The sequence below is a fragment of the Panthera tigris genome, chromosome A1 (genome assembly GCF_018350195.1).
Source record: "Panthera tigris isolate Pti1 chromosome A1, P.tigris_Pti1_mat1.1, whole genome shotgun sequence".
NCBI lineage: Eukaryota > Metazoa > Chordata > Mammalia > Carnivora > Felidae > Panthera > Panthera tigris.
In genome coordinates, this window is record NC_056660.1 from 27,034,475 (window position 1) to 27,055,021 (window position 20,547).

The following is a 20,547-nucleotide window of genomic DNA, read 5'->3' on the forward strand; positions in this document are numbered from 1 at the left end:
TATCACTTTTATCTAGTCAATAGGGCTAATCTAGGCAGGGGGATTTATTGGATTTTAAAAGCCTAATAAATGCTGCGTGTTGTAAGGAACCATTAAAATTATAATATTCTCATAGATTTTTGTTTTGATACTTCTCAGAATATTTGAATATATGTATTAATAAGGGAATCTCCAGTTCCTGAAATGTATTGGGATTTATACAAAGCTTAAGAAGTCACCGTCCACCTAATATCTCACCATTTATTTGAATAATGTCACCATTCCGTGCTTGCTTGAAATTTGCTAAAAGCATCCTATTTCTTTATATATATATATATATATATATATATATACGTGTATATATATATATATACGTGTATATATATATATACGTGTGTATATATATGTGTGTGTATATATATATATATATATATATATACGTGTGTATATATATGTGTGTATATATATATATATACGTGTGTATATATATATATATATATATATATATATAAATAATTTGATCGCCACTTTCTCTCTGTCTCCGTCCACATTCCCCCAAAGAACTAAACATCCGGCCTCATCTAGCCAGGATGTTAAGAAAGGTGATGCCCGCCCGTGGTGTCGTGGCCTCGGGTTTAACACGCTGTAATGGATTCACGGTGTCACGCAGCAATGCTCTTTTTCTTCATCTCAGGAGAAAACCCCAGAATGCCCTTTTTCCTCCTCAACTTGAAACTCCAGTCCATGCCTCTCTAATAGATGGGTTTGACCGCGTTAATTCTCTATTTCCTGGGCTTCCTGCCAGACTGACTGGCAGGCTCCTGTGTGCTCAGGACCCAGACTGAGTAGGCAGGAATCTCTCTGGGAATCTCTTCTAGCAGCTTCCCCTGTCTGTGTCCGACACTAACTGCTCCTCCCTCTGGCTTTGTCTTGCTCTTGTGGGTGTCCTGAGAGCCCGAATCACTTACTACATTCCCTGTGTTGTAATTTTTCAGTCCAGAGCCCAGGCTCATCAATTCTACCCTAGCTTTTAGTATTTCAAAGCAACAGGAACCAGCCAGGGTGGGGGAAGTCAACTATTTCATTTGTTACGTGCCTTAGAACATCTTTTATGAGCTCTTCATAGAGGATACGGAAAAGATGTTATCCCTTAAAGGAAAATCAAATTTCCTCTGAACCCTACAGAGTCAGGCTCTATGATGAGCCCAGATAACATTAGAAACAAAAAATTGAGCTTGAAGATTTGTTTGAGGTGCTCTATTTAGGCAAAGCCACTGCCTATGAGGACTTAGCGTCTCCAGACATTTGCAACACTAAGTGGATTGAAGGCTGTTTCACAGCTATTTAGCTGGAACACAACATGAGGACTGAGGAAGTAGGTAGTCAGGGGACAAGGAAGAGAAAGGTCTGGGCTTGTGCTCCTTGGAGGAGCCTAACCTCCGTCTGCCTTGCTTCCAAGGCCTTTCTGCCCCGGAACTCAGAATTCAGGAGCCTCGTGCAGCCCGGAAATCTGAGGTTTTGTGCCTGGCGCTCCGCTCCTTCCCCGAGAGCTTGTTTAAATGTGGCCTGTTTCTGGGTGAATCGATGTCCCCTGCCGAGCCTTCCTTCCCGAAAACTGAACACAAGTGCTTCTAAAGATAACGTGTCAAGTTTTCTGTCAGGTGAGAAGTGTGCTCTGAATTCAGCAGATGGCCAAACATTTTGAGGTAGGGGACAGTACTAAAAAAAAAAAAGTTGTTACATTACTTAGTCTTACGGATTTTTTTAATTCTGAAGAATATATACATGTGTGTGCGTGTGATGTGTGTGTAGTGCCTCTTTATGTGCGCACATACAAAATAATGAAAAATCACTACTGGTATGTTAAATTCTTCAATAAACAAGGAGAACACCAGACGGAGGTGGCCCTGATGTCGTGGTGGTGTCCATCGGCGAACCCAAAGCCAAGCCTATAAATGCCTAAAAGTTACAAAATTGAAACCTAAGGACAACCAATCGCAGGCAAGCAACTAGATTTTAAGCTGTGACGGATCCACGATTGCTTTGCTTTGCTTTGCTTCCACCTTTTTCCTGTGAAAGCCTGTGGCCTGTTCCCAGCTCCTGCCAGTCAGTGGAGGGCTCTTACCATTCGGCACTGCCTAATTTGATTGATTTTTGCTCAAATAAACGCTTGCAATTTCTAATCTTTTAACAAGGGGTTTGCAGCTGCAAAGAGTGATTAGCGATTTGATCAAAGCTCTGTTTATCCTTCCTTATAAGTTCACTTATACCTGCTGGATATATGTCAGGGACTCCTTTATGACATCAAAGACTGACACTCAAGCACAATTATGAAAAAGCACTTTTGAGTGTTTCATGATTCTCCAAAACCCTAATTTAGGCAAAACACTTGAAGCATAGAATTTGATGGTGGGTGGAGGGGAGTGGATAGATTCATAAGGTGTGAAGGATAGATTTAAATTTTCTGGGGGCGCCTGGGTGGCTCAGTCAGTTGAGTGTCTGACTCTTGGTTTCCGCTCGGGTCATGATCTCACGGTTCGTGAGTTCAAGCCCCACATCGGGCTCCGCCCTGACAACATGGAGCCTGCCTGGGATTCTCTCTCTCCCTCCTCTGCTCTCTCTGTCTCTCAAATTAAATAAACTTCAAAAAAATTTTGAAAGAAAGAAAGAAAGAAAGAAAGAAAGAAAGAAAGAAAGAAAAGAAAAAGAAAGAAAGAAAGAAAGAAAGAAAGAAAGAAAGAAAGAAAGAAAAGAAGAAAGAAAGAAAGAAAGAAAGAAAGAAAGAAAGAAAGAAAAGAAAGAAAGAAAGAAAGAAAAATTTTCTGACTGAGCTCTTTCTGTTGATAGTACTTCCAAAATGTTTGAGCGTATACCTGACCCAGGCTCACATGTGGCCTTAGAACCAGAAGTCGCTGGCCCACTAGGGTGGCAAAGGCATGGGCTGGGGTGATTTGAATTTGTTCTTCTGTAAGCTGCTTTTTGGAACAAATGCCAGGGCCGCCTTGTTTGTGGTTTATGTCGTCTCTGAGCTTTTAGGTAGAACTTTAAAGATTGAGTTTAGTGAGTAACTACTTCCAGTTTTATCGGGTAGAGGACACGTAGTATTAATTATACTTGGGGGGGGGGGGTGTTGAGTGGCAGTCAGCTTGCTCTTCGGCGTTCCCTGCTGGAGACGACGAAGAGGGTCTGGTCTTTACCTGGGACCCCAGTACCAGAGGTCATCCTGATTTATGATTTTGCAAATCTGCTGTCTTTGAATCACATTCATTAAGCCCTACTCTTTGAGGTGGTTTTTCCCTAATGATGATGGATTCCTGCTGATCCAAGCACTCTTTCCAGTCCTTTCGTGTGCCCAAGAACTTTCATTTGCAAGACAAATGGCTGGTTCCCGGGCGGTCTCTGCAGAAATGAGAGAAGGAAACTGAGCCATGGAGAAACCTTGAGAGTGTTTTTCAAACCTAATCGGAGTTACAAGGTTTTTTTATTTTTATTTGGGGCAGGGGGGGTTCTTTACTATTTGGTATTATTTGCAGAGAAAGTACAAAACTTATTAAGAGGTATAGAGTTCGTCACATTTAGTTTTGCTTTTAATCAGTTACCCCATTGAAAAGAATACGACTGCATGAAATTGCATTAAATTGAGAAAATTTAAGACGTGTCTCTGAGTCGTGACTTCTTTCTGAACCCCCCACCTGTATTTCAGCTCCATCTGGATGACCTTCAGGCATGTCAAATTCAGTGTGTTCCAAGCAGATCCCTTATGTTCTCTCTCCCACCTCCCCCTGGGCTTGTCCTCCTGGTTGCTGAGGTGTCTCCCAAGCCTGAGGCATGCTAGTCTCCCCCCTCCTTCCTCATAGCAGTTCAGCCACCTGTCCGATCAGCTTGCCCCATCATATGACTCCTTGCTCCTGCCTCTGTTTCACCGTTCTGCCTTCACTCAAGCCTTCATCATTTCTCCCAAACAAACCCTACTCAGATATGCCTCCTCAGGTTACAGTGTAAAGTTCACCACCTGGCTTAGCATCCACTGTCCTTCTTGACCCATCCTCACTTAGCACTCGCCCTAGCCTTTCAAGCGAGGAGCAAGCATTGACTCATCGTGTAAGACCTAGTGACAATGTTGTCTCCTTTGGGGGTGTTCCCTGACTGTACCTACCGGGTTAGTTACTGTGGCCCCGGTTACTTACTATGTCCCCGTACCGTCATCCATACCTCTCTTGCATAGGATAATTATCTGCTTATCTTCCTCTCTCCCTAGAGACTGATCCCATCAGGGGCAAGGGCTGTCTTAATCATATATTTCTAGCAATCAGTGAAGTGCTTGGTAGGTAACTAGAGGATCTCAGATGTTTGCTGAATAAATGAGTGGGTAGATGAATGAATTGAACGTATGCCCCGGGATATGGTAACAACATGTTCTAAATAACTGAGATACTTAGCCTCAAACAGGAAATGTCTGCAGTGGTACATAGCTTGAGGAGATATTAGAGGATCTATTTTTACCCTTGAACCTGTGCAGTATTCAGCCATTGGGTCTGTCTTCTAAGCGTTTTCCCTTCTTTATGCTTCCATGGGTATTGCTGGCCTCTCTTACCTTCCCCCTACACTATACACACATATGTGATCATTTTCTCTCTAGTGTATCCCCTTTATTAACAGCCTTTCTTGATTGATGGCAGAATTTTGACTATCACCACCAAAATACTTGACCTCAACCCTTACTGCCCCTTCCCCTCTGGATAACACAGTTCTTACTTTTCTTTCTTTCTTTCTTTCTTTCTTTCTTTCTTTCATGTTTATTTATTTAGAGAGAGAGTGCAAGCACAGGGAGGGGCACAGAAAGAATCCTAAGCAGGCTCCACATTCATTGTGGAGCCCGATGTGGGGCTCGATCCCATGACCCTGGGATCATGACCTGGGCTGAAATCAAGAGTCGGATGCTCAGTCGACCGAGCCACCCAGGTGCCTCTCTGTTCTCACTCCTCTAAATGATGCCTCTTAAACAGCTCTACTCTGTGGGGTCATATACTCTTTTAACAGTCCCATGATTCCCACCCCTGAAATCTCGTCTGATGGTGCATTTCACCACTGCATATTGGGCTGACTACTCTGTGTTGCCCAAGCAAAAGGAAGCTGAAATTCCCCCACGACCTCAGCCCACATGCAGACAGAACAACAGGAAGCCCAGGTAGTGAGGCTGAACCAGCTCCTCTCCACCTGCCATGCTGCAGTGGAGCCAAGCAGAGCCCGGGGAGGTGGTGGTCAGGTGAAAGTCAGCACCTAGAGCAGCACGGTGTGGCTAGTCTGGCAGCGTGACTTCCTCCAGACGAGGTCGGGGAAGGGAGCCACATGCGCCCCTGGAGAACGTGAGCTAAGGTGATAGCACCTCCTCCTGGTAAAGTTGAGTGCACCAAGTTCATCATGTGACGTGATGATAAAATTAGATAAATAAGGAGATTTGGAGTTGGGATTCTCTCGAGAGAGAAAAGAGTGAACATAAAAGCCTCTGTGAAAATTACCCATTGATTGGGAAGTGGTTGCTCATTAGCGTTGGAAGATATTTACAATGCGGTAAGTGAACAGAATCTACTTTCTTTCTCTGCTGCATCATATACTTACTTATTCTGTGTGATAATTTTTTAAGTTGTGGCACCAGGTGTTGTTCTGTGGGGATTATTCCATTACTCTTTGCCATACTTTGGACACCTGGAAGATTTGGAAGAGCTTTGATGCCCTTTTTTTTTTATAATAGAGCCTTGGGAATCACTTAAGAAGGATTTATGTTAGAGTAGCAGCATCCGTGAGAAGGTAATTCTAACTGGGCCTTCCTGACTAAATATTCAGAAATTCAGGTTTAATCATATGGTTAATTCAGTGCTATAATTTCCTTAATCCCATGCTTACTAGATCGATAACTATTTAAGAAAGATTGGATCTGCAGTTGGTTGGCCCCACCCCTAATAGCTATCTAGCTTTGTTCAGGGCCCCACACGTTTACCATTCCGATAGCACTTTGCCTGGGAACCAAAGAAATGCTAAATGAAGCCAAAGTGAGAGAGTTAGAACTTCAAGGGGTGTGGGAGGGCAGCCTTAGGAAAGTGAAAATGGCAGAACAGAATGGTATGTAGTCTTGATGAACTACTAGGGAGCAGGACGTCAGGCCGTGTTGAAATGAGATCTGCATGCCTGTGCGGCTGGTTGGGTGAGCCTTGGTCTGTCTTGAAGTGGAGACGATTGCTCCTGTTCCCTGCCAGAGGGCTGGAGGGCTGGCTGCAGAGGGTGCAGGGTAGGGGGGTGGGTAGAGGGGAGAAAGGAGCCAAGGAGTAAAAATGGCCCTTGACATTGAGGGGTGATATGAAACACCTACTCGTTGTCCCAGCTTGGAACTTGGACCCGGTAATGTCTTCAGAGGACTGCAGTTGAGTCCTTGAGATGGAGACCAAAAGAGAAAAAGATGTATGTCTGGCTCTCCCTCATTCAGCCGCCTCGCCCCGGCTTCACTTCTAAGCCCCCAACCCAGGCATCTGTATGCCAACACCAGATCTATATCCATAGATCTAGGTATGTAGACATACCAAGTCACGGTTTTAAATGAAAGCTGCAGAATCTTGGAAGCAGATGCCCATGAACTCTACCCAGTTGTATTTTAGAATTTGTTTTAACCTAAAGTTGTGGAGACAGACTTGAAGGGAGACATCCCCAGCCTTGCTAAAATGTAAGTACGAAAAGGCACAAATTGGAGGGATATCGATGATGTTATTTCTACTATGACATCATCCATAGACTCCTAGTGTCTTTGCTTTGCTTCCCTATAGTGATCACAACATAAATTACTTGTCTTGTTTGACTTCCTTGTTCACCAAAGTTGAGCAGATTGTGGCCGTTTTCAACGCTTCTACCAGACAAAAAGCTTGGGACCATTTCTCGAAAGCTCAGCGCAAGAACATAGACATTTGGCGAAAGCATTCTGAGGTTGGTGATTTTATTATTACTTTCTAACCACCATCACACAGCTGGATTGGCAGAGAATAGTGTGGCTGCAGCCATTTCGGTTTTTGTTATAGCGGGCAGCTGTCCTGCCATTGTCCTGTCGCATTGTCAGCTCTAAATCCAGCTCAGATGTGTGCCTTAGCCAGAAAAGCAGCTGACTTAATGCTTAAAAAACAGAGTGCTTTTCTCCCCCTGCAAAGGAAGAAAGGCATCTCTCCCATTGATAGCAAAGAGCTCGGAAATAAGCCAAGACGTGTTGCTTGCGTATTCTGAAGAAAGGTGGAATGTAAAACAGAAGACTAGCTTTTAAATAAATACAGAGGGTTTTTTTTTTTTCAGTGTTCTGCAACTGATGGTGATGGTCTGCTCTTTGGGCTAGAAATGGCTAGCATGCCTTTCTTCTGTGCCTTCTCTTTGTAAACAGTGCCTTAGTGCCCTATGCTGGCCGGCCAATTATATAGCCAGTCTCCCCAGGGCACCTTTCCCCAGGGGAGTGAATGTCTAGGCTAGCCAGGTCCACCCTTCCGCATCAGTGCTTGACGTGTGAGTATCTACCCCAAGGAAAGAGGCCAGAACTTGACCTTTCTCACCACCTAGAAGGACCAGAATGTGTCATTAGTCATTGGTCGTCCAGCTGTTCTTTTTAACTCCACAGTGTAGTGTACGCTTTGAACCTGTAATTTAAAAGTAAGTATGCTGTCTTTGCTTCTTCTTCTGCTGCTTCTTTTTTTAATGAGAGAATGTTTTCCATTTGGATGCCTCTCCATCACTAGCATGTTAGCACTAAAGTTCTCTAAATGATACTCCCCTCTTTCAAAATCTCAAAACTTATAGAAGGTAAGGTTTGTTTATGCAACGATCTGGGCTCACACTTGTAAAATAAGTGTTTTATGTAGAGTTTGAGGAACCACAAAGCACTATAATATCAATCATTTGGGTAGCATTTTAAGTGCCCATTAACTAATGCTAAATTACAGCTAAATACCAATGGCACGAGATCCAACATCCACATGAATACCAAATGAATTCTTTATTATCACTGTTATTATGGCCAATCCTGAATGACTTCACAATAATGGGACACTTAACATGCTGGTGCAATTTATTGTTAAGAAGGCCATTTTTTGTTTTCGTCACAAAGACTTAAGAAGGTGGCTGGTGACTGATGTAGTTCCATTCCTCTGTTCAGGATTTTGAGTAAGGAGGAAGTGGGCTTTCTCTTTAATTTTTCAGGAGCCAGAAAAACAAAGGGCGCTTACCTGCTGCTCGTCCAGACACTGAACCGAGAGCTGAGTCAAGGCTGATTTTCGGGAGGAGAGAGTCCTCGTTTGTGATGAAACAGACAGATTGAGGGCTATGCAAACACAAATTGAAATCCATAAACTATGATTCAGATTTGGGAGTGACTAGTCTATGAATTGTTCACATATACATCTGTGTATATTCTTTTCCTTCACCTAAAAACCACACATGATTAACAGAAACGTTAAGAGAAAGGCAAGCAACATGATGCTAAATAATCTGGGCATGAAAAGGCTGTCATTACTACGTGAGTGTTAGCAAATATCAGTTATTGATCCAAATCACGCTTCCCACGTGCCTGCTCCCCCTGCCCACCCCCCACCCCCAGCCCTGCCTCCCTGATGGTCCTGCTGCTGAGCAGGGCACACAAAGACTTCCAGCTTTGTTCCAAGGAAGACCCCTTGCTTCGCTCGGTACACATGGAGAGGCAGCCATGGATGCACGCAGTCCCAAAAGATGCTCCCACAGAGGGGCTTTGCGCCTCCCTGCCACTCCTCCCACCTCTTTTGATATACTAGGAAATAGAATTCTAAATTACCTTTGATTTTCTCCCCTCCATGTCGCTTAATTGATTAAATACCAGTTGGTAATTTAACATTGTGGATGATTTCTCTGTTGCGTAGAAGCTTGATAATTGGCTTGATTTTTTCTGCGTTCCCATGTACAGCATCTGTTAATTATCTGCAACACCTTTACAGATTTATGAGAGTGCACTAGTGATTTACTGCTGAACCAGAGGCACCCTGTGGAAACACCCTCGGGTTTTTTTTTTCCCCCTCCCCAATTTTTTTTTTTTTCTTGCCAACACCCTTCCCCACAAGAACCGTTACAGTATGACAATCTGTCATTAATTGTAGGGACTAAACCACAGGCCTTTCGGCTTCATTTATTCTTTCCACCTGACTTTTCCTTGTTTCAAGTATTTTCAAACCACCTCTTTGGGAGCCGGGTTCTTTGTCCGCGGAAAAATTAGCTGTACACAACCTAAACGCTTCCCCACTAATCACATGTGACATATGCCTCCAAGACCCACTGGTGTTATTTAAGGTGGAATTGGTGCCTCTTTCTACTGGGGGTCATGGCCAAGTGAGGAGGCATTGCCCATCACCCCGGTGACCTCTCAAGACTCCCTGTGATGGGTATCCCTTTCCCAGGAACCTTGACGCTCTGCCCCCTCCCGTTTCCCTGTCCTCTGCAGTGGTGATTCCCAGGGCTCAGAGTTGGCCATGCAAACACTGTTAGCGGTAAATAATTTCCTTTTTTTTCCGCCCTACTACCAAAGTTACAATCTGTGAGCTAAGGAGGAGAGGAGAAATCAGAGAACCTATCACACAATAAAATATCACATCCATCAAATGGGCACTAGAACTTTGTTTAAAATCATGCCATTAATACATTAGGTGTTATAATTTATTTTTATTGTTATTCATAGGTTCACGATAAAGCAAAACTATCTTAACTATGTGGTTTTTATTTAGAGACTTCAATGTCAACGGTGGGGGGAAAGAATAATGCACTCATTTCATTGTTGTTGTTTTGAGGACAGTACATGTAAGAGAATAGAATTGGTAAGGATTCACAAACATAGGCTATTCAGCTTAGTACAAAAGTAATAGAATCACTTACCATAAACAACTGTAGTGTCCTGACTTCTAGGCAAGGTAGTGCCTGAAAACACATCAGAAATGCGTTTTGATTCTTTCCTTTTTACGGTGCGCTTTCACATATACTCTGGCATTCAAGCAGCCTTGTATTACTGTTGCCCGTTTTATAAAATGTGAGGAGACAAAGACTCAAAGAAAGTAAATGCCTTTGACTGCAGTCACTCCTCTAGTAAGTAGAGAGAGTAAGACATGATCCTAAGATCTTTAAGTGATGTCAAAACAACCAACACAGCAGAAACACTAAACCCCTACATGATAATGTGAAACGCCAAAAAGGTATCTATTTTCATTGGTCCTCCAGCATCTTTTGAATTGTGCCATTTGGATACCTGAATAGTGAGTGTGTGTGTGTGTGTGTGTGCGTGTGTGTGTGTGTGTGTGATCACACACAGGCACATACACACATGCAGGGGCACCGTTTTGCGTGAAGGGTAGTAGTTGTCCACATTGTCAACTTAGCAAACCAAGCGTTTGGCACGACGGTAAGGAGCTTTACAGGCATTCGCTTATTTCCTCCTCAAAACTATTATCATCAACAGAATTCCAATAAGTAAATCAAGGTTAAGAGAGATGAGGAAACATTCGTGAATTGACACGGTGTGTCAGTGGTCGACCAGGCCTTTTATAAATGCCACCGTGCATGTGTCTTATCGTTAGCTCTGAGCCACCGCTGTGCCAGTCCTGACGATAGGCATTTCTGTGGAATCCTCCTAGGTGATGTTATCATCCCCTTTTTTGGCAGATGAGGAAATTGAGACTCAAGAGATTAAATAATTTGCTGAAGGCCCCTTGACTTGTCTTTATCCCTGGATCTTTCCGCTCCCCATACGCTCAGACCTTCGTTCTAGATGACGCAGGGCAGTGGTTGGGAGGTGTAAGAACTTCAGATTCCAAGCGTTCGTATGTGCATCCTAGTACACCAAAAGACCATTGAGAGAAGGTAGGTTGACATGTGTGCGTGACCCTAACATCCTCGTATATTGTACTTTCAGGAGCTCCGGAACGCTCAAAGCGAGCAGCTTATGGGTATCCGCCGCGAAGAAGAAATGGAAATGTCAGATGATGAGAATTGTGACAGCCCGACTAAAAAAATGAGAGTCGATGAATCAGGTAAGGCTGGTGACTGCCACACACCTGTGAGGCATCATAATGATCTTCCAGATCTCACATGGGGCGTATGTACTAGGAAATGGCCGCATAACTCACTTTTATTTGAGTTATACTAAACTTTCATCTTTGAGTGACTCTGCCTTTTATTAATAGAACTTTAAACTCCTTCTTCGGAACACGGTGATTTAAATTGGTCCACTTGTTTCTGTGTCCATATATCTGGGGCTGTCGCACTTTCTTCAGGGATATTTGCCTATTCCCATAAAAATCCTTTTCCAGAGTGTGGCAGCCACCGCTGATGCTGAGATACAGATAAAATTTGGTCTCAGTCTGTGTGCTTCTTACATGGGAATTGTTTAATCCCTAAAGGAGCTTTCTAGCCTCTGAGCCAATGTGCTGGAGAATTAGACATTTTTCCAATCAACGTTCCCTAACCTGTAATCAAAGAGGTGGCCTCATTTGGTACCAAGAAAGGGGCATCACTCCTGAGTTGGAAAAAGGAGAGAAGCTTAGAGAGAACCTTGCTTTTCGCGCTCCGCCTACACTCAGATGCTGATTGAAAACTCTCTCCCCGAATTAGATGCAAATCTCTTGGCATTACAGGCAAGAAAGATGCTCAATCAGATATGGGAGACACCCAGGGAGATTACTTGCTCGTCCGAGGGGAAGCGTGTTGTCTCAAGGGCCTGGGAAGGACCACAACTGCCACCATTTCCAAAAAAGAAAATCAGAGGAATAGCATGGATTTGACCTGTCTCCTTCGACGTACCAGTGAATAAAATACTCACCCACCTCAGGCTCTTTAACAGAATCAAGTGGCCAGGAACAGAGGATCTTTGCTAGTGTGTCCGTAGAAGCCAAAACCAAGACTCCAATACTCAGGTCATCAAGATTGCAAAGTGGTCAGAGTGCTCCCTTTCTCCGGGGTTCAGCGAGTGCCAGGGCCATGAATGATGATCACAAGAAAATCCTTTTCTTTTAGACGTACGTAGGAGGGAGTTCAATTTCCCTAGCGCAGTGGTTCTTTCAAGTGTGGTCCCCCGTCCAGCACCATCAGGCACCTCCTAGGAATTTGTTAGAAATGTAAATTCTTGGACCCTGCGCCATCCCCAAGGAATCAGGAACTCTAAGAGGCAGGGGTGGGGATGTGAGATCCAGAAATCTGCGATTTAAATTCTCCAGGGAATTCTGAGGCGCGCTAAACTTTCAGGACCACTGCCTTAGAAAATTTCCCTTTCATCCTCAAATGCCACTCATTTAAATCTTTCAGAAGCTTAGCAGAAAAGAAGGCACCGTGCCACTAGTTTTTGAAGCCATGTATCTTTTGTCTGAAAATTGAACCTAGCATTTATGTGTCAGTGTATGTCTCTTATTAAGTGGAAATGAGATTTCTCAGGACCGATTATTGGGCGTGGACTTATTTATTTGAGGACGGCAATTTCTGTCCCTCAAGCCTGCGTATATCAAAAGCAAAGAGCAAGTTTTAGTGTGAATTTCTTACATTTAATGAGCTCTGCTGATAAATAAATAATTTTCTTTTCTCAATAAAGCCTTCATCATTTTTGAAGTTTCTAGTTGAGGGGCAAGTTTACATGAAACTTGGATCCTTAACATTCTTATACGGTAGGTGTAGAAGAAAAGAAATCAATCAGAAATTCTTATTTGAACCCGTGGCTTTTTTTTTTTAATTTTGAGGTGACATTTCTTTTTAAACAAGTCCTCAACTTCCCAAATGAGGAATGTGTATAATTTCATAGTTTGCTCAGAATAGGACAAGAATAATAATGACTCAGGCAGTAGGCTCCAGTGGGAGGTCTTCTAGACTGTGACAGCAAGCATAGACCCACAGTTCCACTGCAGAAGAATTCAAAGCTCCCTTCCCTAGGCTGAGATGCGCGAGTCTCTCTGGCAGCTTCCCTGAAGAGCCTTCTAGCTAGATCTCTGTTGGTTTTTTTCCCCCAGGCATCTAATAAGAGCCTGAAGCAGGACCTGAACTTTCAGTTCTCCGGGATTTTCCTTGGCCAGCGCAATGAATGCACACAACACAGAGCATGATCTATACGAGTGCTGGTGGGAGAGATGGAAAAACTGGAGTTCAGATGCCAGGTCCCCAGGAGTTCAAAGTCTTTTTCGTGCTTTTCAGAATGAGATGGACCAGAGGACGCGGCGTGTGGTTTATGGGGAAAGCGCAGGACTGATTAGAGGAAAAGGAAAGCAACTAACCTTTTTTATTCCTCTGGGCCCCGCAGATCCTGCCAAAAGGCTAGCAGCTGTTTTCCTTTCAGCCCAGCATATTCAGGGACACAGCCTGATGGCAAGAATTCCCATCTGGTCTTTTGACCAAGCTTCAGACAGGATCCCTGCAAACTGCTGCTGGGAGGGGAGGGATCCAGGCCCAGCAGCCTCAGGAAAACACACCTTTCAGTGGTGTCATCCGAGACTCTCTGCATTCATTGCGGGTGCAAATTTGCATCTGTCAGTCACCCAGGAGCAGGCATCTCAAAAGGCTCAATTCACTGATGGAAGTTGCTAAGGGCTGACCTAGCAGTAAATCTTTCTATTCTTTAAAGAATCCCTTGCCCTTTTGCTTTCTGCCGAAACAGGGAGCTTCTGCCTCCAACCTCCCGGGCAGTGGGTGACCCAAGACTTCTTGGAAATTCCAGAGGAGGGCATCCTTCGTGGAGCCTCCTCCTGTCCAAGAGGACTGTGGAGAGGCTCACCTGCCAAGTTGCGTGAGGCCGATGCACCAGGACCTCTCTGCTCCTCACCTCCTCCTAGAGCCCACGCCAACCTGCACAGATTTTATTTCTGAAGGGGAGACGGAGAGAATTGACTTTCCTTGGTTTCTAGAAAGGATACAATTTATTATGTTTGGGCTTATATCTTGGGTTTAATTTTTTTCAAATCAGTGTTTTTGGCATATCTCTGCTCTTCTGGTTGTGCAGAATATTTCATTGTACTTTTGCTTTTTACCACCTGTAATAACTTACAACGTGTCGTTGGCTAGGGTTCCCCAGTCCTGCCATAACTGCCATATAATGCTGGGCAGGCAGTTCACTGTTCCTCCTTATCAGTTACCTCCTAAAGGGGAAACAGAGCCGCTGGAGCAAAACTAAGATGCTGATAAAAATGAAAATGAGTTTTGTTAATAAATTTGAAAATCAAGACAGATTTATTGAAGCATTCATTCAAGAAGATTGGCATCCGGCTCCAAAGCCTGTGAAGATGATTTCTGATAAAAATTCAAATTTACTGCTGCATCGTCTGCCTTTTACTGGAATTAAGCCCCACTTTAAAAGCCATATCTATTGCTGCTGCTTCCTCCTCCTTCCTCCAGGTTGGCAGTAGGGGTGGGGCAGGAGTGCACAGGGAACAAAGGGAAGAAAAGAGGAAATCTGTCCAGAGTGTAAGGCCTCGTGTGGCAGAACTCAGTTAGCCATAGTACTGTGGAGTCGGTTCATGGAAAGCCCTCCCGACCGCACCAACAGCGTTGAGCACATAGTAAGTGCTCAGTAACTGACCTCCGCTTGTCGTCGTCACCTAGGGCACCCGGCTCTGGGCCTTTCACCAAGTAAGTGAATTGTGTTGACTTCAATTGCACATGCCCCTTCTTCTTCTGGTCTTTGTTTTTGATGCCTTTGTCCCAGAAGTTGATGGGAACATGGTAACCCTGAGAACATTTGCTCTAAACGGAAAGCCTTAAGAAGCTTGTTCAAACGAGGATGATTCATTTCTCAAAATGTTCACAACTTTTATGCGTTCAAAATCCAGTGCCACGTGCTGAATAGGCTGTGGCCCGGAGAGTGGACACTCAGCATCATTCTATTTATCAACAAATATTTGTCAAGCCCTTCTTCTTCTCCAGACACTGTGGACCTGGTTGGGGGGGGGGGGCAGTATGGAGAGGGCTAGGCACAGTTTACCCTGCCCTCAAGAGTGTGAGGTGCTTTTTGAAGAGAAGAAATATACATTTTAAGTTAAAAAGTACAGTGGCTAAATGCCTAAAAGCCTAATGCCAAATATGTTCGAAAGCCATTGCCGTAAATTTGATGTAAACCAAAATAAATACCTCCATCCAGTGTTTGCACCTCATCCAGTATCTGATGAGTGTAGATTGTACATTGAAGACAAATTTCAGAAGGATAAAACTAAAATGTCCTTCCTTAATAGACAACCCTTAAAACATTTCATAATGCGCAAACAAATGTTCTTGGATTGTAATTACACCTCATTTAATCTCTGAGCTCTTCATAGGAGCAAATACTCTTTTAATTATGAAAGGTGTTTTCTAGTTGTCGATTTGCCATGGAAACTTTCCACATGTAGGTACAGATTTATTCTTTTAATTTCAATAACACATCCAGCAAGGATTCCGAAAATCTTTCAGCTAATTGAATCAAATTAGAGACTCACAATCAAATTCAGTTGGACCTAGCAGTATTCAGTGTGTCTGAATAGTTTCATATGTAGCTGGCAGCTTGAGGTTAAAGAAATTAACAACAAGAAGGCGCTCTCTCTGGCTATTCCCTTGATCTCTTTGAACACCAGGACTGCCTTCGTGTTTTTCCTGATTAATTCCTACACGAGAGTGCTTTTGAAAGACATTTAGGATGCCCAACAGATTACAGTTTGTCACAAACCTGAGAAGAGGATTAGTGCTACCCACCCCCACCCCCCCCCCCCAGCACCAGCCTGGGCACAGAAGGAAGGATGCCAGAGAAGGATCCTGCAGGGGGCCAGCCGAAGGGGGCCACGTCACTGGCAGCTAGTAGAAGGTTTTAGGAAACACTGCATGTGATCTAAGCAGGCTCACTCAGGAGTTGCTCAGAACTCCGCAGAGGGACGAGAGCACTCAGAAGTGAAAAGTGAACTGACCCAGTGAGGCCACAGCCACGCCGAGATCCCTGCACGAGCAGACCCCCAGGGCAGGTGCACCAGTGGTGAGAGGAAGCAAGGAAGGACAATGTGTTCGCAGACTTTTGTGTTCACATGTGATGACAACCCGAAGGAGAAACAGCGGCGGTGTGTGTCCATCTGCGACCACTGAGTTGAAGACGAGCGTCTTGTTTTCATCCACAGAAGAATGTCTTCTGGGAATCCAAGTGCCAAACAAAGAAATGTGATTAATTAAAACTAATATGGCTGAAAGATGATGAAATGCACCTTCTGATGTGGGCTGAGCAGGCTGTTTCATTTCTGAACTCTGGAAATAGAGCTTCATTCTCAAGGAGCCAAGGCTTTTGCTACCCTCCCACCCCGTCCTTTTTCAAATCTTGCTAATCTTACCAAAGGAAGTCAAGCCAATGCTTATTTCAGGTAGAATTTTCAGTTCCCTCATCTCGTGTGCACTTACAGCTTCCCTTTCATAAAGGACATGGTTTTAAAAAGCATAGAAATAATTATTTTTGTAAATTGCCTTACCTTTTAAATGCAAGAGACGGATGCTATTAAATTGATCCTCTAGCATAGGATTCTTTTGTCATGGAAGCACTCTGGTCCAACCAGACTGTTTATCTGTCCTACAAAGTAACATTTGGAGCCTCAGCTCTTTTTAAGCTTAGCCCCTTATTAATCTTATTTTTGTGTAGTACCTGATAATGCCATATTCCTGACATCTCTCTCACATTCTCCATAATCGTGCATTTAGTGTAAAAATTGATTGGTTCTGCTGAAATTGCGTTGTGTCTAGGAGACCGCAGATTTTGTCAGATACTCTAACCCTGCAACTGTGCTGCACCCCCACAAAACCCAGTTGAGCCCTCGCTGAGGATCTCAAACAGTTTGTATTCCTGGTCAACACTGGCTTGGAGCCGGTTTCCTGCTGTGACAGCCCAGCACAGGGTCCCAGCTGCTTTTGCAGAACAGGCTGAGGCTCTGTGAAACCCTAGCTTCTTGCCTAGTGACGGGAGGCCCCGGGAGCTTGGTGACATCAGAGGAGAAAAGGGAGGAAGTTAACAGCCCATCCTCAGAAAGGGAGAACTGCAGAGACCTTGACCTGAGAAGAGCGTAGACAAGTGGCCCGTGCACGGGATGAGGTCACAGCACAGCTACTCACGCACAGCCCGTGGTCCCCTGACGCCTCGCACCTGCCAAAGCGCCATGATCTAGATTACGGTTTATTATGTTTTCTGGGCATTTCATTCTGATAAGGTTTGAGGCAGGATCATTACATAGGAGAGTAGATTTAATCCAGTTTTCTTAGTAGGCTGTAAGGACACTGAGGGAATATTTATGTAATAAGACTCAAAGTTGCTATGGAAAATACTATAGCAACCTAACATCTTCCCAGACTCAGGCAGCCACTTGTAACCACAGTCTAAATTTACATTTATTTTAGTGTCATTTTATCGACACTCTTAGTATCTCATTCTGACAGGATGTTAAAATATGTTTTCAGCTTGGATTTGAGCAAAATTAACACAGTGTTGTTGGGATTTAAGTGTGGTTTGCACAACTTCTGGAAAAAATCAGAATATTTTTGAGGGACTTTAGATGACAGGATCTGGGTAAGTTTGTAAGTTTTTGTTTTTCTTTCCTAAACATAAGGAAGAATTCCTTAGTAGTGTTTATTCCTAATTGTTCCTTTTCGCTTGTAAATAATAAGTGGGAGTTTCTGATTATGAAATAAGGATTATCCTCTTCGACACTGACTTTTGTCAAGTGTCAGTTAGAATCGAGTGATTCTAGTTGGTGAATCCTAGAAATACTTTTAGTAGATAGAAAATACTTTCAGTAGATCAGCTCATTGCCCTCCAGCAGCATGTAACGTTTTAAAAATAAAAGCTGTTTTTCATAAAAAGATAATGCTTGGTCATTTTGGAAAATCTAATGATTAAGAATAAGGAAAGAAGAAAACTGTTAGTTTTAATACTACAAAAGATAGTTTCGCTTCTAATCGTTTTTCTTCTCCACAGCTTAACTACATAAGCACTTTGCTATATGTTTTTAGGGTTCAGAAACAATAATTCTGTATGATTTTGTTTTCAGACAGTTCTTGTGTAACAAGTGAGTGTTTTTTTAAGCTTCCTTTTTATATGTTAATGAAAGAGAAAACAGAGAATGAGCACGTATCTCTTCTGGATCATAGGCTCTTTTTTCGTGAATCGCTGGGAGTTGAAGCTATAATCTTTGAGGTAGTCAGAGTGGATTCCTGAGGTTATTAGAAGCCTGATAACTGGACCAGCCGTCCCCAAAGCATCTTTTAGATCTCTTAAATGTGAGTATGGCAGAGAGGCTATAGATATGTGGCTGGTTGGTAGTGGAAAGATAGTATCTATTGATTTTCTTCTGTACCTCTCCATCTAAAATCTTAAAATGTGACTATAACACTGTTAAGGTGGGACATTGGCCAAAAGAATCAATACCAGACTATATTAAAACATATGCTATTACCAACTTCTTAGCACTGATGTACTGTTTATGAACATCATTGTCCTAATTCTTCCGTGTGTTCATTCTGCCTTGTTCATCAAAACACACTTGGTGACACGGTTATTGCACCTTGACCGCTAACACTGTCGCCCATAAGCTTCACTAATCAGAGACCTGACGATACTAAGACTACTGTATAAATACGATAAGTGAGGACAAGACACAGTCCTATAGAATTCCGGGTATCCGTGCACAGCGGAGTGCCGCATAGCTACCGAAAAAAGTAATTGAAAGAAGTAATTACTTTCTTCCTGTCTTGGAAACTCCCCCTGCGTGATATGATGCTTACACTTAGAATCCCTGGGCTTTGAAGTTTATAGCAAGTTTGGAAATTATTATTATAGTAAGCTCTCCCATGTCCAAGTGGCTTAGAAACTCTTTTATTTGGGTGAACGTCCTTGACACCAGAGAGGGACTAAGGGCTCAGCCACTCTTCCCCCCAGTTTTCAGGACACAGCGTGTGAAGCCTTCTGGGAAGAGGCTAGGGAAAGGGAACTTTATTTTAGACTCCCCGTCAGTAGCAGAGAAGTAGGAAGAATCATTTCTAGAGCAGAAGTTGCAAGACAGAGTGTATTTATCATAGTGCTTCGGGTGTTGCAGGTTCTTAATGAGCCCACCATGACTTCCAGAGCCGCTCGCTGTGTCCCAGAGGCCCTTGCTTTCCACTTAAGGCAAATGGGCCATTGACAATGCAGTTACCTAAATTTTCAGTTATCGAATCACTTTAGAAACATGTAAATATCTAACACTGGGATATTGGTTAATTAATTATATATCCATAAACAGCCTTGAGAAAGATCATATTCTGGAAGCCTATATAATGGCATGAGAGATTCTCAGTGTATTGCTAAGTGATAAAATCAGTTACAAATCAATGTACGGATCATGTGGTTTGTATATGTGTTACATTCATAACTTGTATGTTAGGGAAAATATGTAAGGATATGGGTCAAAATATTCAGCGATTATTTCTGGGCGGTGTGATTATAGGTAATTTTTGTTTTCTTCTCTTTGCATCTCAGAAATTTCCACAGTATATACATGTATTATTTTAATAATTAAACTAATAAGTAGTAAGTATTAATTTTTAAATTACCTCGGAGAACGTGTGATAAAATTCACATTGATTGGGGAATACCTAGCCATTTCCAGTCAAACAAGAAAATTAAAAGTAGTAACCAGTGTCAGATAATGGAAACTTATTATTGCCTCCTTTTGCTTTACATTAGGGAATTTCCACATTTAATTTCCAGACCCCATTGTCTCACAATTTCCTGTTTCAAGGACTGATCATATTTGTATAGCTCTTAGATTAAGAGTCAAGAAATAATTCAAGTTCTAAACCGGGCAGACATGTGCTGTTGAATTCTGTTGAATTCTGCTTTTGAATTCTGCTGTTGAATTCTTACCCGCCAGGAATGGCAATGATGAGTCTCTTCAGATGTGGAAGAGACCCTTAGAAATCATCTTGCACAACCACTTTCTGTTTTCACAGACAGGAAGATGCAGTCACATGTTGAGAAGTTATGTTAGTTCCCCAAGATAGCAAGTGGACAGTCTAGAGCTCAGTGCTACTTTCCTTCTTTCCTGGTTAATGACCTTCACAAGGCACCACTAAATTTGATGGGAGTAAAGCTCCAGAATCTCCCCCAAATGCTTTAAGTGGCTTCATAAGAGGCTGTAACCAAATAAAATCAACCAAGGATTTTGAAAGCCTGTGACGTGCATGGCGCCATGATGCCATTTGGAGGCAAAGGTAGACTGGAGAGTGTATTACCTTAAAATGTTAATCCAGACAAAGCTGACTGGGGCTCGTGTTTAGTCTCCCCATTATTTTCTGTATTTTTGACTAGAAAGAGGTTGACTTCAACATCGGCAGAGCATCCAGCAAACTGTTTTTAGGCCCATTCCAACAGAAATGCCAGTTTTTAAAAATACTCAGGAAATTGGCACAGTCTCTTTTCTAGTTGAGTGATATTTATTTCCTCAAAAGCAATCTGTTCTATGGCTTTAGGCAAGAAGAAGAAATGCTTTGAAGAGGTGAAGTGCATGGGGAAAGAGCCGTGCCATC

The 20,547-nt window shown here is 43.0% G+C and overlaps 1 protein-coding gene across 2 annotated transcripts in view; it reads left to right on the forward strand.

The window, feature by feature from the left end:
• ENOX1 (ecto-NOX disulfide-thiol exchanger 1) overlaps positions 1 to 20,547 on the forward strand; it is a 270,650-nt gene that overhangs the window by 143,262 nt on the left and 106,841 nt on the right. For both annotated transcript variants that reach the window (XM_042976177.1, XM_042976235.1), the window contains exons 9-10: positions 6,845 to 6,951; positions 10,928 to 11,045. In XM_042976177.1, the coding sequence (XP_042832111.1) occupies positions 6,845 to 6,951; positions 10,928 to 11,045 (225 nt within the window). The remainder of the gene's footprint in view (positions 1 to 6,844; positions 6,952 to 10,927; positions 11,046 to 20,547) is intronic.